A 24,842-nucleotide genomic window follows, 5' to 3' on the forward strand; every position below is an offset into this window, starting at 1 on the left:
TAATATGAAATATTCCATTCCTACAATATGTAATAGTATTGACGAGTAAAGAATGCGGAAAGATCAGGATAAATTATATAATATGATCGTGAAAGTCAAAATATCGCATCACGTCTGCTTACATCGCTTTAATCGATAAGATATTAATTTTAAATAAAGCTGCGCATATGTTGATCTTAGTAGTCTTTTATAACCCATAGTTTTCTTTATCGCTAGCGAAAAGATACAGAAATGATGTTTTATTACGTAATGCTTATAATATATGTACATAATAATTTTAAAAATATATACAATATCATTAATATTATATACGCAAAAATTTATTAATAAATAAAGTAGAATAATTAATAAAAAAATAATTAAATATTTATTAAAATTGGAAGGATTAAAAGATAAGACTTCGTACGATGATTTCGTACTTCAATATTTCATAAAGAAACTTTAATACCTACATTGCTACTTAATATATTACAACTTAAATATTTTTTCTCTATTTTTTTTTTACTGTAATTTTCTCTAACTTTTAATTTCTAATTTTACTTCCAATTGTTTATTTTATAATTATTAATCTTTTAAATTAAAGTCTATAGAACCATACACGTCTATACAACTTATAATTTTATTTATTTTTATATGTTATATATCATATATATATGATATATATATATATGAGGATAATAAAATATAAATGTTTGTAAATGATTCATATTGTGCACAAATTAAGAATGGTATAACAGTGTCAATTCTCAAGTGCAATGATAGAATTCTGGGGAAATACTATGAAACAGCACTTGACAAAATACTTGTACGATAGATGTCTGGTTAATCGGTCGTCGCTATCAATCGTCGGTGTTTAACTATATCAAGAAGCAATAAGGCTATCTGACTGCAGGGAATTAGTATTGCTGAGATAATAGAACGGTCAGAAGGTGTCAAACGTTACGCGGAACGTCACGTATTATCGCTCGTGTTTCTAAACATTTTCTTATAAACAGTGTTTAATTTACGATTTAATCCACCGATTTTATATATATGTTTTTTTCGGCACTTTGGAAAAATGGGTCTGTCATGTTGGACATTATTTTCTCTATCTTAAAGTATTAAAAAAATTTGAAAAAGTTTATAGAACATCTGTTAACATTATAGTTGACAATTTCGTAATTATTTTAATAAAAATAATTTATTAAATAGTTTTCTTTTTAAAAAGCTTTAAACATGACCGAAGAAAAAAGTTAGGAGTTGTCGTTTTATGTCGGACGCACGCATACAGGCAAAGGGTTTATTTATCACGTTAATTTATTCTGTTACTTTTACAGTTGTTGCATATACATAATCGATAATTGAACTAGAATCTTCAATAGCATAACTGTTTAATAATTACTGTTCTTACATTGCAAAACTTGGATTTCTATTGCAATAAAATTTCATACTAAATTAATAATTAGACAAAACGTATCAAAAAAAATAAAATAAAAGATATATTTGTAAATAATATACATAAGAAAAACATTATTGCTTCGTGTACTTTTGTTCATTTTGAAACAATTTGATTTTCATTTATAATAAATCTGTCCAATTGTAACTCTACATGTCAACGATTCAAAGTTACGAAGCTTGAAATAAATAATTCTGCGTTATGTACATGCAATAATATTTTATTCTTCAAATTTTAAACACCGATTGTTTTACACGTTATATGCCTGTGTGTAAACATAGACAGTTATCCAGTAGATAATTTACTACATAGTTTATCCGAAGATGAAACAACCGATCAAGTAAATTGTAACATAAGTTACAGTAGTCTCTAAATTTCGTAGAGTATAAATAACTCGAAAAATTGCACTGGCTCAATTGACGTTCCACTCTATGAGATTTAAAGAGTAGGACCGGTTCGTTTTGTAATTTAATCATATACTATATTATGTTTTTTTGTCGACAATCCGGCAGATATCTTTAAATCAAACAAGAAAATTTAATTGCGCGTGCAGTGCGAAAACACACCGATATCAGTTTCGACAGTTTTACCGGCGTAGCGTGACTTTTGTTTGTCAGTCCGTAATGCGCGATATTGCCCCGATATTCTTAAACCAATTACCTCGCGCCGCACAAGACACACATTCTTTATCGTTGAGGAAAAAAAAGACGAGGGCACGTTTGACTGATATAGCATTAAATATGCACTTGCGCGACTGAGGTGATGGTAAATGACGCTCTCAATGACGTTGTCGGAGGCAACGTTTGACAAGGTGGGTGTATATACACTGTCATCGCACACGAGTCGATGCACGGCAGCCGCCTCGATTTTACTTCCCATGAATATAAATCCACAAATAGGTCAGCGCGTCTGTCGCATGAATCAGTTGGCGAAAATAAAGACGGAATGACGATGGTGAATGGATATGTAATTTTTCACGTGGGTGCGCTATAAATTCCGCGAAACCGATCCAAAATACTAATCTCCTCGCTAAGAAAACATATAAAAATAGGGCGAATGCATTCGAAGAATTCTGCAAAACCACGTGACGAGAATTTTATTTCCGATTATAATTGTAAATTTTTTTGTGTTCTGGTAAAGAAATGTTATGACGCTTTGTAAGGACGTACGAGTATAGAAAATTGTAAAAACAATAACTTATAATGTGAGTAACATATTAATTAATCTTTTGATGACAAAGTAATCGAGTTTTTAATAATGAAATTCATGAATGAGATTAAATTTGAAGAGAAATGATTAATTGACGGAGCTAGCTCTTAGTTAATTATGTTTCTTCCACTCGAATTGACACTCGGTTGATACCGTATCTAACTTCACATTCTAATTATAATTGTTGATCCGCGTAAAATACGAAAGAATTAGGGTTATCTGAAAGAAGAGACAAATGACGCCGAAACAATGGTGTCAAAACCTTTGCGCATGCCTGACCTATGATAATCTCGCTATCATGTTACTCAATCTGCGCATTAAAGAATACCCATAAGAATGTAAGCGATGTACACGAGAACGTAAATACTATAATGGATAACCCTGAATCGCTACTCTTTGTTATTTTCTGAATTTCCAGACGCTCTAATGTTGATCCACTTTTTACGAAGCATTCCAAAAACAAGTTCTAATAATAGAGTGAACATTAACACGCACACATCTACGAAATCTCGTAGAAGTTTATAAGCAAAATTATCGACTTCTCTGTCTTTGTGCAATTTTGACGTTTCTTTTATTTTTTATAAAGGAAAATAAATAAAATTTTAAAAAGCGTATTCATAAATAAAAATTAATGAGAAGTTCTTTGTATAAAAATTAAATTTTTATAATATAGAGAACGCTATCTCAATTAATGCAATCTACTTTTTTTTTAATTTTTAAGTTTATATATTAACATAACATCGATGCTGGAAAGAAAATGAATTTTTTATTTCGCAAAACTTCTACTCGTGACACGTGTCATATTCGCTCATCACACTTGACATATCGGTGAGTGAATGAGTCTACTTAGCAACACGCGATAAAACTTGTGATTACGACTTGGATTTACCTTGTACAAATGTTGTAAGCGTTGCTGAAAGCTATCTTTGAACGTAAAAATAACCGCCGATCGTAAAGAGTAAAATGACGAACGGAGGAGACCGTTCTTCAACCGGTTTTAGCGTTTCATGTGCATGTGACACGAAACGAGCGTAAACCGGGCTTGGTAGAGAGCCGGAAGGACCGGTCGCTGGAATTCGAGTAGCTTCATTCAAATTCGAAACCCGGCCAGACTCCTTAGCGCGCGGCGGTACTACAAATAGCTCGGAGATGATCATGAGGCGAGCATTCTATTTTTTGGACGCTTTACAATCGTTTCGTCTTGGGATTCCCATTTGTAAGGATAAACACACGCGGACAAGTGATTGTTAAGCATTAATTATCGATTATCTATAAAGTTCAACGGAATTGCCGATAGTAACGTTCTAATTTCGAATCGCTGCCGCATGTCACCAGACATCCACGCGACGAACACGTGAAAGAAATCTTTTACAAGCGACGGAACCGTATCTGGTACCAATTCGACGAACCGTATCTTGTACTTTTGGAGTCGAACGACTCCGTATCCTGTACTTAGCGTGGCAGTATTTCCCTCTTTTTCTCTCCTTTTTATTTTCTTTCACTCGGACGAAGGCGCCGTTGAGGTCGGACCTTTCTGGCCTTATCGCCCCCGGTATTCTGGTTCGAAGCAGTAATGATAACCGACATACATATATTCTCGGCTCTCTCTTGCTCCTTCTAGCTTGGCTCTAACGCCCTCGCGAAATGGTCGATCGCGGAATCTTACCGAGCAAAGTTTAACTCGCCGCCGAAACCACGCGACGTTAGAGGCGCGATAATTTTAATGCACATCCACGTTATCGTTAAATAGATTTAGATTTAGTATCAGAAGCACATTGACTCGCTCTTCAAATAGAAACATAGAGATTTTGCACGGTTTCTCCCCGTAATTTTTGTACTTGTACTTTTTACTCTGCTACGTGATCTAAAAACAATGTTACAATTTTATGGTCTTGCATAACTTAAAAATTTGTAAGTTTGTCTTTTAAAGATTGATGCGTTTCGGTCACACTGAAAAAAAAGATTCTTAAATTTTAATAAATATTTATTAACACTAATAAAATATTCACTTACAATATGTAAATAATTACTCTATAAAAAAATGATATTCAAATTAAATTACTGGTTTTTATACTAAATAAATACATATTTACATTTGGTAAATATTTCATTAATTCAAATAAATATTCATTAAAATTTAATAATTTTTTCATAATTTTAGAAATTGTGTTCAGGATTTAATTAGTAATAATTTTAGAAATTGTTTACAAAGAGTATTCCAAGTAATACAGTTTCTTTTTAATAAATACATATATAATTAACATATTGAATATAGTTTCGGTTTTTGTAGTTTAATTTTTAATATTCGTTATTTATTGTAGTATTTCGATTAATGTAATTTTCTTTTTTTGTGTGTGATGTGACGGAGAGATATCTTCAACAATTTTTTAATTTTAACAAGAAATAAATAAATGTTAAAAAAACATATGAATTATCGTCTAACAATTAGATATGAATTAATTGATATCTACATGTGCAAATTTCATGTAATTTAATAATGGATTACTATATTTTAATAAAATAAAAAAAAACCTTTATACCGTGCACAAAAGAAACGAAAGAACTCGATGAGTTTCAAGTATCAGAGTTCCACGTCTACTTAATTAAACGATGGCGTCTTAATTTCTTCCGTGATATCTGATGTAATATCATTCGAGAGTCACGTGCTCCCAGGTTGACTTCTTTTTACAACTACGTGAAATCAGTAGACGGATTGGTAGACGCAGATAATGTATCGTATTAACTCATCCGTTGTGTCTAAAACTTCGTTTCGTTCACTTTTTCAATGATATCGTACTTGCTCATTAATGCACGTATTGATGTTACGTAAGAAAGGGAGTACGTTTCCGTACGTTACTACGAGATATAAGATATACTTCTACACGGATTAGCGTGTAAATTCAGATTTCTCTGCTGCACAGAAAAAAAGTTAGCATAAACTGAAAAATTCATTGTTTTGTCCCTTAAAAAGAGAACTGAGACGTGTTTTAACTTAATTACTATATTGATAACTAATGATATTTCATCTCTGATGAATAATATTTTAACATTTCCTAAAGTTTTATCAAATTTTTTCAAGATTTTATATTCTCATTTATATTTCTCTTAAAAAAAAGAACTGATAAAGTGTTTCAACAAACTGATTACTATATCGGTGACTGTTGATTACTATTTAGTTAACTGACTGATTTAGTAATCAATTTATTTTAAACTTTAAAAAATTTCGCTATTTTTGGAATATTCTTATCTTTATGTAAATAAATCATGTCTGTTTAAGATTATCAAATTCTTTTAAGAAGATTTCATACCCTTGTTTACGTATGAAACAATGTCTCGTTCATTTCGTACTAATTTTTTTTCCGTATATTCAAATATATTCTAGTCTTTCAAAGTTTTCCTTCGCTTTCCCGCTGGATATTCGCTCGATGCACCCTTAATCGGAAAGTTCTCGAGAATCGGCCTCGGACTTTCCCCGGAAATTGCTGCTTTGCTGCACACACGCTGGGATATCGTGTAGGTGTGTTAAAGGGTCGATTAACCAGGAAAAATTCCGGCTTTTGTACCAGCACGAAACGCACGACTACACACGACTACACGCGTGAATGTCGTTCAGCAAGCCGCCAAGCTGGTTTCGAGAGAATATCCGGGCGACTTGCGTTCGATATATAACGCACTTCTCTGAAAAGATCCGACACGAGAGATTTTCAGGAATAATTTCACGATCCGTATCTCCGTCTATTAAAATTTATTAAGATATTTTGCTCTATCGTTGAACATTTAATTAATGAAATAATTAAATTACTGAAATTGTGAGGAAATTAAACGAGATGGAACAAGGCGTCTTCGCTTTAATCAATCACACCTTTGGCAATAAATAATTTTATCACGTCCGGTTAAATTAATTTTACGATGCAGCTTGCTGATTAATTGCAAAACAAAATTTTTTTAATTATGTATATATTGCTAAATGTATCACGCGTTCATAGCGAAGTAAAAATAGAATTAGTTAACGTGGACAAGCTAATTCGGTAACGATACGACATAACATGTAACACGTGTGTAAATTAAGCTATTTGTCAGGAAACGACATTATCTTAGGTCTTGTTTATAAACAAAGAATCTCCTTCGTGAAACGATAGCACATGTCGAAAGATATGTTTTATTTGACCTGTAAATGAACTTCGAAAATATATAAATAATTATTTACATGTTACTTAACACGAGTATATATATATTGGTTGAGATTCACACGTTATCTCTCGTTCCAGTTCCAATCTCTCGTCTGCAGTATCACGCCGGTTTCACGATAAAATATGTGACACGCTCCTCATTAGTATCATACAATTATACGATTATTTTTTGCAAACCGAAATACTATACAACGATAACAAAGAATCATAAGTTCATTTGTAGACTATCACAAAGAGATTTGCCCTCGGTATTTTCCACTGACGGTAACGACTGGCTCATGTCGGAGGTCGAAACATGATCTGAATTTTGAATCTCATTCTCGTGTGTCATCATTATTCTTACGTGCATTGTATACGTGTGTTAAAAAGAATCTTTTAAAACTTGCGATGAACTCTGACTTATGATAAAAAAAAATTAAAATTCTATTGGCATCATCCCAAATTTAAATTTACTTAAATATAAAGTTTCTATTAAAATTGAACCTCTATAAAAGCGCGTTCGCGCAAATCTGCAATGCTTTTATTTTTATTAACTTGTTTTTTTAAATAAATTAAATCAGATCTGTAATTCCGAGTTACTTCTCAGCATCGTACATTTAACGTGATTCTATCTAATTCTCAGTTCACGTGTTTGTGTTCTGTATCACGTGGTTGGAATCGGATCGTAGAATGACAAGAAAGTGTCGAAGGTAAACAAACGTCTTTTAGACAGTTACAGATGTCCATCAGTCACAAATACTCGCAAGATGAAATTCACGATTATGAGTAACTCCTGGTTGCAAGGAAAATGTCCAGACTTGTTGCAGATGCGAATTCGGAGTAGCGCGTCCGTTCAATGCATTCGCGACTACTGTGTCTGCAACGTACACTCGAAACCGGTGTAACTTCGATAAGATTTCTAATATTATGGAAATTCTTCATGCCAAGTACGGAAAATCGTAACTCAAGTCAATGAAAACATGCTTTTATTTTAGAATAAATCGAATAAACACGGGGGAAAGAAAGATTATATTATTTCCACGGCGACATATTGAAATTCAAAATTATTAAGATATCGGTTTCGATATTAATTTTAACTAATTTTAATTTAATTTAATTTTAATTTTTGTATTCTCTTCATACGTTAAGCACAATGAGTATATCACGTTTTAAAAATATTGCAGTTTTGCTCTGCGATACAAAACAAAGAGTGAGAAATTTCGCGAATACATCAAATGCCAAGATTAAAAGATTATTATAGCTACAATTGTAATAAAAATGTATACTCAAAAAAATGTTTATTTTCAAGTAAATATTTCTTTGATATTATTTTTTTAATTAAAAGAATATTTCTAAAAGTTTAAAAATAAGATATTTTATGCTAATATTTATTTAAATCAAATAAAATGATATGATCGAAAGAATCTCTTTGTGGGTGATATGAAAAACGTAAATATGTGTGAATGTGTGCATGTGGAGTTGTGAGTAAATAAAAATACCATACTTATGTCTGCATTAAAAATTAAGAATAATAAATTGACGATTTCAGTAAAAGAAATTTCTGTTTTATTGTTAGCAAACGTTGTGATCATTTGTGAAATATGTAAAGATTTCTTGCAGTTACTTATTTAGTTAATTATGTTATCAAATTACCGTAATTTTTTTAATATTAATTATAAACTACTGAAAGTTTGTCATTTTATCAAATATACAGTATTTAATAACGCAATGCAAGAATTATATTTTTGTTTTACAATACCACAATAATGTAGTAAAAGAAATGTAGCAATTGGATAATTTAAATCTTAAAAAAGAAACAGAGAGGAGAAGGAGGAGAGAGAGAAAGATAGCTCTGCTCAAACTAACAGATAATTATATTTACAAAGTGATTTTAATTAATGATAAAATTGTGCTAACAACATATTGATATTAGATTACTTTTAAATATATTTAAAAAAAGCATCAAGACGAAATTAAAATAATAGAAAAAAAATCAATCTTTTTTGCATCTTATGCACACTTTACTCAACGACTGCAAATGAACGTCTGCGTTCAATTAAACGAGAAAACATATGAGAAGGCTTTCTTCAATTAATAAGAGGAGAAGATGGTATTATAGTGAGTATTACGGCCTTGTAAGTATTACGACTGCTCGTAATGTCTTCGTGAATAGCCGGCAAGAATTCTAGTAATTACTTATGGAATCATTTGTTTAATAGCTCACCAAATGCAGTGGCACTTATATAGCCGACATTTGTGACAAAATATTAAATTTTTATTTCTGAACATTTCGGAACTTTTTAAAGATATTACAGCATTTAATTACCTATACTTCATTATTTTTAAACTCGGACGTAGTGGCATACAAATACTTGAGTTTTTCTGATTATTTAAATTTTTTTTTTTGGGCTATATACATTTTTCTGAGTCATTCAAATTGTTAAACAACAGTATATAATTTTACTAATGTAACGTGCTTAAACTTCTGGTGATTCAAAAGGCGTAATATGGTCTCTATTTTAAAGTTTTTATGTTGAAGAAATTATTCAATAAGTTTATAGTTCTACTGCCAATCTATTACATTTAGTTTACATTACATTTTATTTTCTATATTGCAGTCTATACGTGGATAGACTATACGTACATATATTTGTATATATTGTACAATCAAGGTTGAGTAATAATTAGTTAAAAAATTAAAAATTAATACTAAAATAAAAAAGTTAACAATTTTTAACTTAACTTAGTTAATTTTAAATGATTTAATTTTTAACTTTAACTAATTATTTTTGAAACACGTAAATTTATTGATTTTTTCTGAGATAAAACTTTATAATTTATGTAAAAAAAATATTAAAAAATTTCCATAAAAAAACATTATTTCTCTATTATTTTACATATAAACTTAATTTACAAATAAAATATTAAATTTCTTTAATGATCCATATTATAATTGTTATGAGTAATCTAACTTTATATACATAAAAAATTGCAAATTCCTAATTGAATATGAATAAAATGTTTAAAAGTAACTTTTAATTTAATTTAATCTTAACTTTTAACTCAGTCAGTTTTTTGTTCATTTAACTTTTAATCTAACTAAACAAATTTTAAAAGCCATTAAGTTTAACTTAAATCAGTTTGAAAAAAATATGTTAACTTACCCAACCCTGCTTATAACGTTTCTTAATAATTTTAGTTCATTTTGAGTAAATATGTAATTTTATAACAAAACATTAATTTTTTTTAAAAAGTAAATTTTAAAAATGTATTTTTGTGAGGGAAACAAACGTATTGTCACTTCTGTTTCACTTCTACCCATTATGCAATGTCACATGTTTATAAATAACAATACAATGTCACATGTTTTAGATAATAAATATTTTATAACTTGTGTCTAAAATTGATTAAGCAACACATTAAGGCTTCAATTAAAAATATTGATTATTAACAAAGTTGTTGCAAAATATAAATGACGAAGGGGAAGCTGTATTATCACTTTCTCCTTAAACTTAAATTGAAAATTAGTAGCAAGCGCACATTCCTAAGCGACCTTCCTAAGATTTATATTAATCGCTCTCTCGCGCATGTCAACAAACAAACCGACGTAAAAGTGTGAGTTACTTACTAGTTTCTCGCAGTAAGGACAGGCTCCTCAGACGTGACGAGGAGCGGATTTAAATAACTCTCACGGGCTGTCCGCTCCGCTTTCTCGACGATCCGGTAGTGACGTATTCCTTCTTCCTTTTTACGCGCTAACCTCTTCTCCAATCCGCGTTTTACTCCGCGGAACTTCAGGACCGACGACCAAGTTGTCAATTGCAGTTTTCCTTTCGGGAAAGGGGCTTTTCCTATCTCATAGGATCATACGTAACATAACCATCAATCGAGTACCATCACGATCGAGAGTCTGTATTGCACATTGGGTACGACCGAACGGATGGTGACCTCGTGTAAAAGACGCCGGTCGTCGCGGTCCGTTTAAAGGCTCGAACGGTTCTCTCCTCCACACGTGATAACAGCCACTGTGTAGCGCATCGCGCGCGTGCCGATCACCGACTCCGGCGTGCACGACCGACAACGGCGGTCTTATCTCACCGTCTCGCCATATGCCGCGACAATCGGACGGACCCGCGATAACGCACGCGAGTGCGAATAAGGGAGGAAGAGGGAGGGAGAAAGAGAGAGAAGAGGAAGAAGAAGAAAGAGAGAGTGCAACCCTACGACTCGGCCGGCGCGCCGATGATCGCGCGCGGTACCGTTCTACGTTACACCACGTTCGACACGCGTTTGAAGCGCAGAGTTTTGAAAGCGGCCGCGAACCGGCCGGCGCGCGTCGCGACGGCGAGCGCTGCGCATGCGCGCGCGCTGCGCTTCGCGTGACATTCACGTGATCGCGACACATACGCGAATCGGAGTCGCGCGCGTGCCGCGTGCTCCGTGCGCATTCCTCGCCTTGCAGCCGTCTGACCACTCGTCGAGCCTCGGCTGATCGACTGATTCTCTCGTGCAATTGCACGCTTTATTAGCTTATACACATTTACAGTGAATATAAAAAAAAATTATTAATCAATACAATCCGCACTCTCTTCCCTTTCGAGATAATAATGTAGATTTTTATTGAGAAAATTCCCCTCATTCTCATTTTGATGACGCAGCGTCTAACGCGAGGAACACGCGATTTCCGACGTGGCGCCAGTACCTCGTTGACCTTGCGTGACTTTTTTTTTAAGAAAAAAAAAATTACTTCAACGTCTGTCGCAAACTCCCCACCTCCCATCCGTATCAGACGCGATGCACGTGCTCAATGCAACTATTACAGGCGCCGGAGAAAATCTCGCCAGCACGTGTGACTCTTTTATCAACTCACCCGGTGTTAGATTTAAGAGACTCTCGGGACTAAGAGACTAGGGCTTCCGCGGAATTTACCGTGTACGCAGAGTAGAGAGAAACGCTTGTGTATATTAATAACGCACTCAGTACAAAGCGGCATGCGTAACACCGTAATAAAACAGGTGTCATTGACGCACCTGACGGTCTGAGCTGAACACGTGATGACTGGCAGGAACTGCATATTTTTAGTATATCTGAGACGATTATCAGTGATGCATTATAAATGTTTTTTCTCTTTCTCTCTTTGCACATTCCGCGAGACCATCGGAGTTTCTTGAAAACGAGCGAATTAACATTCGCAATCTTTTTAAACGTTCCGCGATGGTATGCGACTTTACTCCACTTTCGGCAGAGCGAAGCGACAATACTTCGCAACTGACAGATCATGCATCGAGCGATCGTAAAATAAACAAGCCGTGGAAGAGAATGTTACAATCATCGTCGGTATTTTCTTCTTTCTTTCGCTTTTTTCCCTCCAACGGGATACGAGATAAATAAGCAAAAAAAGATATCGCGGTGGGAGATTAAATAGTCGCGCCATTCGTCGAAATGTGTCGATTCATCGAACGATATCCGCGCAACCGGCGCGCAATGCAGGATTTCAAGATGTTCCTGCCCATTATTCTGATTCGTGCTTAAAATTTATGATATTTTAAAAGTATTATTGTAGTGAATACTTATTTATGATAATTTTACATGACAATTTTATTTGTAACAGCTTAATTATTGATCAATTTGAAAAAAAAACTAAATATAACGATTTAATGAAAATGTAGAATAATCAAATGTAGAATTATCATCACAAATATTGCTGTTATAAATAAATAAAATGCGAGCGCAAAGATGTGTGATGAAAGAAGTTTGATTAAATTGTTAATTTTCATAAAAATTGCCAATTTTTGCAACTTTTTTAAATTGCAAATAAAACCATATTAAAATTACACAATTTTTAGATCAATCTTAGAAGACTTATATCCGAAAGTATAGTAAATATTAATAATAACATTATGACATAATAAAAGAAATCCATCCATTATAAATAAGCTCAATATGTAACGAGTAAGAAAGTTTTCTTCTAACTTTCCAGGTTATTTATATATATATATATATATATATATATATATATATATATATATATATATATATATATATATATAATTTAGTTTATAACAGTACTAAACAAAGTGAAGAAATATATACGTGCTCCTTAAAAATAAGCGCCATATTGCGAGAAATATTAAATGTTTCGTGTTTATATTGCTTAGTAATTAAATTATGCTGATACTAATTGAGATATAATCATAATTAACTATATTTAATAATTTTTTAATTGAAATAAAGTCAAACAATATATTTATTCAAAATTATTTTAATTTTTGAATATACTTTTCTGAGATTCCTACGCTGTGCGGCGCGACACGTGTTGCGTTAACAAAATTTCTGAAACATCCGATACGTGTAATTTTCCGCGACCGCTCGTAAAGATGTACACATGAACGGGCGTACGGACACGAGTGATCAGCAATTGGTCGCCGCAATTTAATTTTTGTAAATTCTGGATGATCATATATATATATATATCAGCTGAGCCGGACTTGTTTTTGCTACGAGCGATATCCTCGATATCTCTGAAAAAAACGCACGGAACGATACCCTTTTATAGCTTAGCGTCGCGAAAAAACGCGTGGAAAAATCATGGGGACGGGGGTTTCCGCAAGGGCTCCTTGTGTAATTAAGAAAAAAGAAAAGAAAAGAAAAGAGAGATACTCGCAGCTGGTGCACGCTATAAACACGTGCCGCCTCGCGATCGGATATTCTTATGCAAATTGCCGCAACACGCTCAGACGTATTACGTATTGCATTGATTATAAATTGTAATAGCGCATATTCATTAACCACAGAGTTGCATTCCGCGACTGACTAATCTCTCTCCTCTCGTCAACTTCGTCGCGAGAAAAAAGCTAAAAATACAATCTATTTATTTAATATCGGATATACGAATTTCGTGCGACGTAAAGCACTCTCCTCTCATCCTCAGCTATAAAAAATATTTCAATAATATCGAATAGAAATGGAGCAATAATATGAGTAATAAGCGTGGGCGTTCACGATTTCTCTCGCGAACGTATCGTAATTGTACTACATGAGCTTCGGTAATTTATCTACCACATAATAAAGCGTATAATCGGATTTGTCGTCACATCAATGTCGACGTTTCATTGTACATTTTCGTAGTGTTTGAGCACGTATGTACATTTCTATAGTGTAAAATCGAAAAATTTCCGCGAATGATGTAACATGTATGAATGACGGCTCATAACGACGCTGTCGTTATGAGCCGTCATAAACGACTCGTAGTTGTAAAGCCGCGGCGCTATGATACCGTGGCTCAAAAATCTATATTGAAAAAAAAAAAGAAAAAAGTATAGGCAACAGATAAACGGAGAGATACGTGCGCAGAGACACGATCTTGAGGATTAAATTGTTTACAGTTGCTTTTATAATCGTACGTCGCGATTGTCGACGGCTGTAACATGCGCGTCAGTCACTTGTATCTTAAAGAGATTCATTGAACGATTGCATGTCGGCAATCTTGCAAGCATTGCAAGATAAAATAAGATCTTTACAATTGGTCGAAAACGAAGTGATCTATAAAATTCGGTGTTTAGACCTGATCTCGCAACAGAGGCAAAAATTTGTAAAATGCAAAGAAAAAGAAAGGAAGACGTGTCTCTTACGCATGTGTATTAGCTCCAAAGATATTCAAACAAGGAGAAGAAATAAAACAGAAGACAATTCACATATTAACAATTAAAGAAAATCATTTTTTTATAAGTCTCTCGTTCTCTTACAATTAGAACACAGTGGTAATATGTATATGCACTTCAGTATTACTCCGGCTTTGTTGCATATCTGCCTTACATGAAAATATCGCAATCAATTTTAAGAACAGATACAACAGAGCGAAGAAGTCATTGGCTGCTAGTCCATGTCTAGTACAGTCACAGACAATCGGTAGCGCTTGGCTTAAAGTGAACATCGTACATAAAACACAGAAAAAAAAGATCACCATCACCGAGAATAAGTGTTAAGACTATAGCAATTGTGGCTGTAAATGGTGTTCATTTTCCGCTATCTACACACAATTGTATTATTCTTATGCATATTTTATATATTTGCGTAGTTTTTTCTCTTTATAACTATGACGAAATAATTTCAAAAGTGTCGTGAACGAGGACGTTAAAGACGGCGTTTTAATGAGATCAAGAAATTGTCTTCGAGATTTTCCTTCAAGGTCGCATTTAAAAAAAGTTGTCCTTTAAACAGCATTACGTATCCCGAAGTCAAATTAATTCAACTATATTTGGTACTTTATAAATAGTCAATCACTGTCATGATGATTTGCAGCTAATGCGTCACTCGGCGTCGGGAATACGATTTTTCTTTTTAACGATTCGTAATATCCCGATACCATTTTTTTTCGAAAACAGATCGTTAATAAAATAGCTATTATATCATCTTGGTAAAAAAAAGACTATACAGTTTGAAAGCTATCAAATTATAGGAACCCCATTGATTATGTTTACGAACTATAAGAGAGTAAATTAATCAAATATTTACATTATGTAATACTTATATACCGAAGTTATAAGTTTATACATATCGCAAGTAAAGTCCGAAATGCAAAAGATTTGTGTCTGTAACTAAATAGAAAAACTTCGTACTACTTGAAGAGAGTAATACAACATATATAACGGACATAAATGTAGTTCTCTCAGTTGATTTGCGGTTGTCAAAATAAAACCGTAAAATTATATTTATAATGCAAAAAATGTTACAATAATTGTAAATATATTATCATTCCGTATTAAAAAAAACATTTGTTTGTACATATAAATATATATTTCATCACATTGCAGACTTTACCCATAATGAACATATCAAATAGATTAATTTACAAGCTACTATATATTCATGTATGAGAGACGGTGAGTAAATTACATTCCCCTTCGATTTTATATACTTTCAAGATCAAAATTTGCTTTCATCTTTGCCTTTTTTTAAATTGAAACAGGTATTGATATAAATAAATTTTTTCATATGTATACAAATGTATACGAGTATGTTGTGATCACTTTTAATACTGACTAATCCTAGGAACACACTCTAGTCGACACATCAAATTTGATGTAAGAGATGCACACTGTATCAGTATGAATATATACATAATTAATATTGTATCTCTTTTCATCATCTGACGATTGGATTGATCTCGAATATTACGTTTAAATGCTAGAAATAAGCTATTACAACGTCATCTTTTTTGTAGTAAGACTGGATATTATTTTGGAATAAAATATTCTGCATATTTCGATCACATACGTACGCACACACATACTGTTATTTTCTGTAAATTCTATTTTAGTCAGTTTAAAAATGGAAGAACTGATGTTAGACGAATCAAGTTCGAAGCAAGTTTAAATTTTATGTCCGCGACAATGCGCCGCATGCCCTCGACCTCTGACAGCAACAGAGGCTGCGCAATCGCGCCGCAGGACCCGGCTCTTCCGATCACCGTTCCTCAACGCCATCGCTGCCGCCGCTTTCCTGTTGAGGCCTCGCAATTTGGTACGTGATAAGATATTCTGGATATGCTTGTTCACCTCTGTAGACAACGTATTCGGGGAATACCAAACCGCCCTGCGACGGCCTACCCATTACACTATGGTGGCCGGGAGGGGCATGTGCCATTTTCATTGCCGAAAATTGTAGAAACGACTTACCAAGCGTAACTCTACAGAGCAGTAAGTGTCTAAAAAATTAGAAACAAACATTTTAATAGTACACAATAAAGTTATTAAACTTTTAAAAATAAAAAAAGAAGTGCATAAATTTAATGTATGTTAATGGTGAAAGCTGCTATCGATAGACCTTTAATCTTTTAGACACCTGCCGTAACAATCTGTACTTCTTATAAACATTTAATTTTCTTCCGCTTACCTGTGGCAAATGTAACAGCTTCTGTCTTTATGTGCGGGGCATCCAGTACCGCCACATATACCGTAGACGTATTGATTACTCTTGCTGCTGTGTTCTGCAAAATATATGCCAGCGCCGAACATTCCGCCGATATATGCGTGCCGCTCATCGAAGCCTTTCTGAACGATAGCATTGATAAATGGACTACCATGGAACAACATTCTTTCGTTCGCCTGTGATACTGTAGAGCTGGAAGTACCCCTAGGTCCGGTACTAGGAGAAGCAGGAGCGGCAGCGCCGACTTCTTCAGCTACTTCTTGTCTTCTATGGGCATAACGCTCCCACAACTTGCGATTCTGAACCTTTTGAATCTGCATAAAATATTTTTAATTACAAAACTGCCAATGTCAAATGTTACATTACTTTTGATGTAAATTAAATACATACTCTGACTATGTTGTATCGAGAGAAGATACCACCGGAATGACCGTTATCCCTATGTTGTCTAATAGTACTTTGCATTTCCTCTTCAACAGCCAAAAATTCTTTGTCTTCTGCTAATAAATCCACTAACAATGTCCCGGGATTTATGGAAGGTTGCCAAAGGGAACCTGCCGCTGTGTTGAGCAGCTTATCCATACCTTTAATTAATTTATGTCTATAACCGTAAGCCGACACTCCAACTTGCTTCAAATCCTCGTGACCCATTTCTGCTAATATATCTAAAGTGATTTGTTCGCGTTCAAATAGTTCAAGTAGATGTTCCAAACCAAGACTTTGCAGAAAACCGGCAACGGTTGTGATAGTATTGTTGTGTTCTTTACACATATCTTTAGATTCTTTCTCGGAGCATGGCTCACTCGGCGGCATTGGACTCAGACACGACGTCGGGCGAGCCAATGGCACGCATAGAATCATGGCTGCACCAGATGGCATAATGACTGTTTCTTGAGTGAGGGGCGGTGGCGGTGTAACAGGAACTGCGCGAAAAGAATAAACATTATAATATATGTATATAAACATATTATCTGAATATATATATATATATATTTTTTTTTTTTAAATCTTTAATTAGTCTATATTTGAATCAAACTGGACAGAAATATAAGTATAAACAATTCTTACCAGATACAATACTGGGTGGTCTACTGTTAATGGAATTGCTACCAGCACTGTTCACTATGTTGCCAGATGGTACCGATGGGACGATTTGCTGAGAAGCCATAGCATCTTGCAATAAACATCTTACATCATCTGCGCTGGCCAAATCCACCGGAGTCTGGCCTTCCTGATTTTTCAGAAAGGGATCGGCACCGTGAGCAAGCAGAAGGGCACACAGTTGCGTTCGACCCTTTTGCGCAGCTTCATGCAGCGGCGTGAATCCCCATTTATCAGTTGCATTCACCACAGTATTGTATTTAATGAGCAAGGCTGCAATGTCCAAGTGACCATAACTCGACGCGTTATGCAGGGGAATAAGACCGCCTTTATCTTGTGCATTTACATCGGCTCCACGCTCAAGCAAGAATTCAGCAACTTCCAAGTTATTGTATCCCGCTATATTAAGAAAAGTACAGTTTACGTATAGAATACACTGATATTTCTATATAAATATTTCTATATAATCTATTTGACTTGTAAAAACTCAAACTAAAATTACATTTAATAATACATCTCACAAATCTGTAGTAAAATAAATAAAAGAAAATACAAAAAAGCTATTTACATATCTTCAAAAAACATATTTTTTAAAAAAGAGAACAAAAAAAAGAAATTATCGATGTTTATGTAATAAAAAAAAAAAAGATACATTACCGGCTAAATGTAATGGAGTACTATTGCGTCCTTGTGCATCTCGACAGTTGATGTTGTCTTGCGTAACCAGTCTCTGAACTCTGGCTAAGTTGCCCTTCTTCGCCGCGTCTAAAAGAGCACTATTTCCGCGTAAGAGATCCGCTACATCTTGATCGCCATCTCTTACCAAGTCTAATGGCGTCGCGCCGTCTCTGTTCTTTTTAGTGGCATCAGCTCCGTGTCTCAGTAGTAATCGAACTATTTCATATTTGCCTTTGGCAGCAGCTTCGTGAAGCGGCGTAAATTTCCATAGATCGGCAACATTCACAGATGCTCCGTGTTTTACTAATAATTCCGTAACCTCGTAATGGCCGTAAGAGCAAGCGTTATGGAGAGGAACCAATCCACTGTATAAAAAATATGCAATATTAGAATATTGAATGCATAGATGAATATTGAATTATAGAATATCTTAAAGAAAGATTAATAAATATTATGTAAATATTAACAATAAGTAATCAATGGATAATTAAATTTATTACATTAATATAATTTTATTACCCTTTGTCTTTGGCATGCACATCTGCGCCATGTGCTAATAGATACTCTACAACCGGCACTCTATTAAAACCCGCTGCAAAGTGCAGCGGAGTCGAGTGTCTCCCGTCCAAATCGCGACAATTCACAGCATGTGGATTGGCTTGCAAAATTCTTTCTACTGCAGCAAGATCGCCCGATTTGCTCGCCTCTAACAGTTGCGCTTCCACATCGTCGGTTCCATTTGGTGGATCTATGTAATTAAACATAAAGACGAAAATGTTCTCCCCCAAAATAAATTGTGAAATCAGATTAAAAGTAACTTACCTTGCAATATTTTCAATACATTCTCGGCGGAAATTTGTGCCGCAGTGTATCCTTGAAGGGATACTATTGAAGGGTCGATATTATACGACAAAAGTATTCTGCAAGCTTGTACATTATCCTCTCTAGCACACCTAGTAAGGAAATAATTAATTGACGTATTATGAACTAATAATATTAAAATTGGCTCACTCATTTCTTACGATGGCGAAATCGAAACGAGTGGTTTTTTCCAGAACAAAGATACCTGTGCAGCGCAGTTTGTCCTAAGCCATCTAGCGCGTTGACTTTCACATTATGCCGCAGCAATATGTCCATCGCATCGTAATGCGAATGGTCAGTCGCTACGTGAAGCGGCGTAAGGAAGTCTTTATTTTTCTCATTCATGGCAGCATTCTTTCGAATCAAGGCCTCGATAACTTGCTTTCGCTTCGGGTATGGGGACGCCACTGCGCAATGCATCGGTGTATCACCGGTATAAGGATGTTTGAAATTAACGATTTCTTGCGACAGATATTTTTTAAGCTTAGTAAGATCTGCCTGCCTGCAGGCGTCCAATAGGCAATGACCTTTATATTCGTCTGTAAGTTATGATTAGACATCGATTGTAGAATATGCATGACTAAAATATTTATGAATCAAATGATAAGAATAGAAAGTACGATAGATTTGCTTAAAACTTACATGCTAGTCTTTCTTGTAATTCGAGGGTCGGCGCCACGTCGATGGCGCTCTTACTATGGCAGTTTAATTGCGTCGGATCCGCGCCCTCGCTCAATAGTAAGGAACAGACCTCTGCTCTAGACTTACTCGCGGCTTCGTGCAACGGAGTGAATGTCCAGAGATCACTAGCGTTAACGGCGGCACCGTGTTTCAGAAGCGCTTCGGTTACTTCAAAGTGACCGTATGAACAAGCGTTATGAAGCGGTACGAGACCTCTGTAAACGAGTCAATTAGGATTTCAATGAATTTCAATTCAATTTCGATATGCCGTTTGACTGAAAGTTATAGCAAATAAAAAAAATAAAGACCAAATACTATGAATCAAATAAGGCAAGGAACTTTATTACAAATTGATTTTATAAAATATAAATTGGATATTTGCGTCTACCAACCCTTTATCCTTGGCATGCACATCCGCGCCATTTTGAAGAAGAATCTGTACAACCCTAGATCTATTATATCCAGCCGCCAAATGTAGCGGCGTAGACCTTCTTCCGTCACTGGCGTGACAATTGACATTAAGAGGATTTAGTAGCTGTAATAATCTTTCTTCATTCCCGGATCTAGCCGCTTCTAAGAGCTCATCTTTTCTATATTCTCCCGTTAGTACCGGTTTTGTAGAGACATCCGCTACTTCTAATGCAGTCTTTCCTTCTGTATTCCTAATGTTTACATCTGCTCCATGCTGTAGCAGAGTAATACATACGTCTATTTTACCCTGTCAAGTACAAATGAAGATGAAAAAGTTAGACACCATTTCCATCTTCAGCCCTTCAGTACTAATGACAAAGTTGTATAAGTGCTATAAAATAAGCACCTTGATCGCCGCCTCATGCAAAGGTGTGAAGTTCCAGTTGTCTCTCGTATTTGGACTTGCTCCTGCCTCTAAAAGTAATCTCACAACGTCGCAATGTCCAAAGGAACATGCATTGTGTAACGGATGCAGACCACCGTCGTCGCGTGCTTGAATCGACGCACCAGCAGAGAGAAGAAATTCTACTACATCCTTTCTACCATATCCTATGAAAAATTTTAAAACATGCAATGTATTTAATATCTTCATAATATATAGTCTTTAATATATAATCCCTTATAATATGTATACCTTTATAATCCTTTATAATATACAGATATATAATATATAATAATTTATGAATGCTCAAACAATATTTTTGAAATGTCAAACCAGACTTGGTTTTAATCAAATGTCAACAAATGCAGCATGCATCGCTTAGTCAACTTTTTCATGCCAAACTTTCTTATGACCAAAATATTTAGAAAAATGTTGGAGTAAGTGCATTAAGTTAGATTACGTTGAAAAATAAATAAATATAATTTATAGTTCTTGATAATAAGATAATATTACACACTTTATATATAATTATGTATCCCAGCAAACAAAAATTAATTCAAATGAATTAAAAATTGCAATTCATTTTAATTCATTTTAGTTTATTTCAGTTCGCGCTTTAGAGTTCCAAAGTATTTTTGGATTCATATAAATTAAAATATGAAATGAGCTCTCTTCATCATGTTGAATTATAATGTATTCATATCCATATCACATCCATATTATTTTTGTATGGATTTGAAAAATCTGAAGCACAAATTTGAAAAAGTTGAAATAAATCCATTTCTATTTCAATTTATTTTCTGGATCAAAAACCTGTAAAATACAAAAGATCCATAAAGTATATAATTAGGAGAAATTAAAGTAACTGGAATTAAAAGTAACATTATATTAAGTAAATTGCAACATCCATATTAACAAATGTTGTAAACAAGATATAAAAAAAGATAGAAAATGGTTATAATGGTCATTACAAACTTCTATTTTTTAAATGCTTTTATCTTGTTCATAGCATTCTTTTATAAGAAATGTTATCCTACTTCTGTTACTTTTAATTCCATTTTCCTATATCAAAATTCATTAAATTTTGACAAGTTATAATAAATTCTAATAATTTTAAAGTTTAAAAGAGTTTCTATTTTTTGTAATACAAGGGTGGATTGAATAGTTTCTAACATGACCTAATAAAACACAAATTTTCAGTGCAAAATAAAATTTATTTTTCAATATACTCTCCTTTTAATACACCACACACGAACTTCACATTTACTTTAATATTTTTTAAACCTTTCATACTTTCAATAAAAAAACTTTTATCCAAAAATAGTTCACAGCACATTGCATTTAAGAATTTGATAAAAATTCTTCCAACTGAGCTATTTTTTTCAAATTTGGGAACAAAAACGTTCAAACTATATTTTTGAAATGTCAAACCAGACTTGTTTTTGATCAACAAATGAAACACTCATCGCTTGGTCAACTTTTTTATGCCAAACTTTCTCATGTCCAAAATATTCAGAAAAATGTTCAAGTAAGTGCATTAAGTTAGAAGATTATATTGAAAAATAAATGATTTTGTTCTGGAAATTCATGTTTTATTGGTCAGGTTAGGTTGGAAACTTTTCAATCCAGCCTCATATGAGGATATATTGAACTAAATTAGTTCATCACAATTAATGTGACAGCAACCTTTTAGATAAAGATTCAAATTATTTATTTCCATCAAGTTTAAACTATTGGCCATAGGTATACATTTACGATAATCCAAAAAATATTACAATTTACAGATAATAAAATGCCAGTTTAAAAGAAGCTAAAATATTGATGTTTCCAAAGGGAGTGTTGTAGAAAGGTCAATAATTCCTTTCAATAATCCATCTAAAATTTTATTTTTTTATCTTGTAAAAATTTCTATCACATTTATCTAGAAAAATTGTGCGTATGTACGCTCTCAACGTGATAATCATCATCGAGTCGACGTCGACAAAATCATCGCACGCAATTACCACTTGACAGCTCTACGAAACGCGATCAGCTGAACACGATTGGCCTGGCTCATTAACCTCCCTCAGCCAGCAACGTCCACGTGTTTACGAGGAACTTTGACATTCGAAGAGGATGTCGATCAGGAGGAAATAAGAGTCTGAACGAGCGCGGAGCGGATATCAAAAAACGAGTCCCGTGTATTCGACTCACCAGCTGCAAAGTGCAGGGGGGTGGACTTGCGTCCGGCAGTGTCGCGGGCGTTGACCGTCTTCGGATTGACCAACGCCTTCACCTTGGCGAGATCGCCGGTCTTGCAGGCCTCAAAGAGCTCGCGTAGCGGGTCGTTGCCGCCGCCTCCGCTGCCGCCGCCCGAGCACGGCAGCGAGTCCGCCGCATTCGACAGTGTCGATCTGCGTCCTGCCATCTCTTCACACCGCCATTTTCACGCTGTCGCGCCGTCCGACGACAGGAGGAGACCCCGCGACGTAGTTGCGACGACGAACAGGCAGGCACATCTCACGAACGTCCGGCTGTAAACGCTGCACCGTACACGCCACAACGGAGACGGACGGACGAAAGGATCGACGGACGGACGAACGGATGGACGGACGTGCGGGTGGGCGGGCGGGCGGGCGAACGGATGGGTTGCTAGGGAAGCAATTGGCCCGCACCAGCGACGTTCCGCGTTTCCGCGACGTAACCGTCGACGAGGTGTCTACGGAAGATTCGCGACCGTAAGCAAACCTCGCGATTATCAGGTGGAACACGTAGATAACTAGAATCTTGACGTTACCGACCTCGTATTCTCGAAGACATGCGAGTGCGCCACCGTCGGTGTCGGCGAGATTTTACGTCGCTATTGGTACACCTGACAAAGAAAGTATCGAGCGCGCGTATGGAAGCGTACACGAACTTTTAATCATTTCTAAGGGCTTTCGCCTTTCGTATAACTGATTGATTCGTCTCATCGGACTGTACCGACAATAATTAATGCGAACGCAATAGAGACAAGGCACGAAATAATAAAACGTGGGGACGAATAAACAGTAGATATAAATGAATTGACTCACCGTTCGCCGCTAGTCGCTCCATGTCCAGTTCGGTCCAGCTCCATTTCGGCCGCAGCTGTCGAACATAGAGTACCAAGATCCTGCTCACGACGATTCGTCTTGATTCACACTTGGCACGAACGCGCGACCCTTTGTTTTCAACATTCCTGTTACTCAAATGCGTCGAAAACTCTGGATACGATGCAATGGAGAAGATACGAAACATGATTGAACGCAACACAACATGAATCGTATCCGATGACGGATGATGGCACGATCGCCCGAAACTTTACTTCATTTTCGATACTCCATGACACGAATCAAGATGAATCGTCATGAGGAAGTATTGTATTTCGTCTTGTATTTCGAATGTTTGAGAACTACGGCTGAGACCGGAACTGGATCGAGCCTGCACGGAGTGACTAGCGACGAACAGTGAGTCAATTCATTTGTATCTACTGTTTATTCGTCCCCACGATTCAGTATTCGTGTTTCGTTCCGGTTGCGTTCGCATAAATCGCAACAAAACAAATCAGTGAATCGGGCGAAAACGTTTTAGAACAGGATTTGAAGTTGACTTTGTATTGTACGCGCGCTCGGCGCTGTCTTTGCCAGGTGTGCCAATAGTCGAGCGATATGCTTTCCGAAGTCTAACCTAACCTAACCTAACCTGACATCGTAGTGTAGTTCAAACTGCGCAGAGTTTACATCGTTAGATTGGCTGACCTGCGTGAATCTGTTAAGTTTGAAATTTTCTCCAGCTCACTCGCGCCAACTCGCGCGCATCAACGAGCTGCTCGATCTCGTAGATTAATTATAGTAGATTTTCAGGCGTCAGACAGGCAGACAGACTTGGACAGACTATACTCGCTACTCATGAAGGTATAACGCGA

General features: G+C 35.2%; 2 protein-coding genes across 5 annotated transcripts in view; both read right to left on the minus strand.

Annotated features, from left to right (window-relative positions):
- LOC105193131 (protein phosphatase 1 regulatory subunit 3C-B) overlaps positions 1-11,463 on the minus strand; it is a 29,357-nt gene extending 17,894 nt beyond the window's left edge. Inside the window, exon 1 of one of the 2 annotated variants that reach the window (XM_039459207.1) lies at positions 10,442-11,463. The gene's annotated coding sequence lies outside the window, so the exon portion shown is untranslated. The remainder of the gene's footprint in view (positions 1-10,441) is intronic. The other variant, XM_011157475.3, reaches the window with a different exon arrangement.
- A 3,045-nt stretch (positions 11,464-14,508) lies between these two features.
- LOC105193132 (poly [ADP-ribose] polymerase tankyrase) lies at positions 14,509-23,520 on the minus strand. Of its 3 annotated transcripts, none has more exons than XM_011157478.3 (12): positions 23,111-23,520; positions 20,882-21,084; positions 20,457-20,749; positions 20,026-20,279; positions 19,589-19,922; positions 19,345-19,475; positions 19,042-19,270; positions 18,502-18,887; positions 17,812-18,243; positions 17,134-17,666; positions 16,708-17,057; positions 14,509-16,519 (listed from the first exon to the last, which is right to left on the minus strand). In XM_011157478.3, the coding sequence occupies exons 1-12, from the start codon at positions 23,322-23,324 to the stop codon at positions 16,279-16,281; spliced, it is 3,600 nt and encodes a 1,199-aa protein (XP_011155780.1). In that variant the 5' UTR covers positions 23,325-23,520; the 3' UTR covers positions 14,509-16,278. The 3 variants fall into 3 exon arrangements, with proteins under 3 accessions (XP_011155780.1, XP_011155779.1, XP_011155778.1); XM_011157477.3 differs by having other exon boundaries at positions 19,345-19,466; positions 20,457-20,782; XM_011157476.3 differs by having other exon boundaries at positions 20,457-20,782; positions 23,111-23,519.
- Positions 23,521-24,842: the final 1,322 nt, after the last annotated feature.

This window comes from Solenopsis invicta, chromosome 16 (assembly GCF_016802725.1).
Source record: "Solenopsis invicta isolate M01_SB chromosome 16, UNIL_Sinv_3.0, whole genome shotgun sequence".
Taxonomy (NCBI): Eukaryota; Metazoa; Arthropoda; class Insecta; order Hymenoptera; family Formicidae; genus Solenopsis; species Solenopsis invicta.

Excerpts from the sequence above, each read along its gene's own strand:
- LOC105193132 (XM_011157476.3), bottom strand. The coding sequence starts at position 23,324 with ATGGCAGGACGCAGATCGACACTGTCGAATGCGGCGGACTCGCTGCCG. Across the intron at positions 21,085-23,110 it reads CCCCCTGCACTTTGCAGCTG|GATATGGTAGAAAGGATGTA; the intron begins GTGAGTCGAATA and ends AATTTTTCATAG. Across the intron at positions 19,476-19,588 it reads GGACAAACTGCGCTGCACAG|GTGTGCTAGAGAGGATAATG; the intron begins GTATCTTTGTTC and ends TTTCCTTACTAG.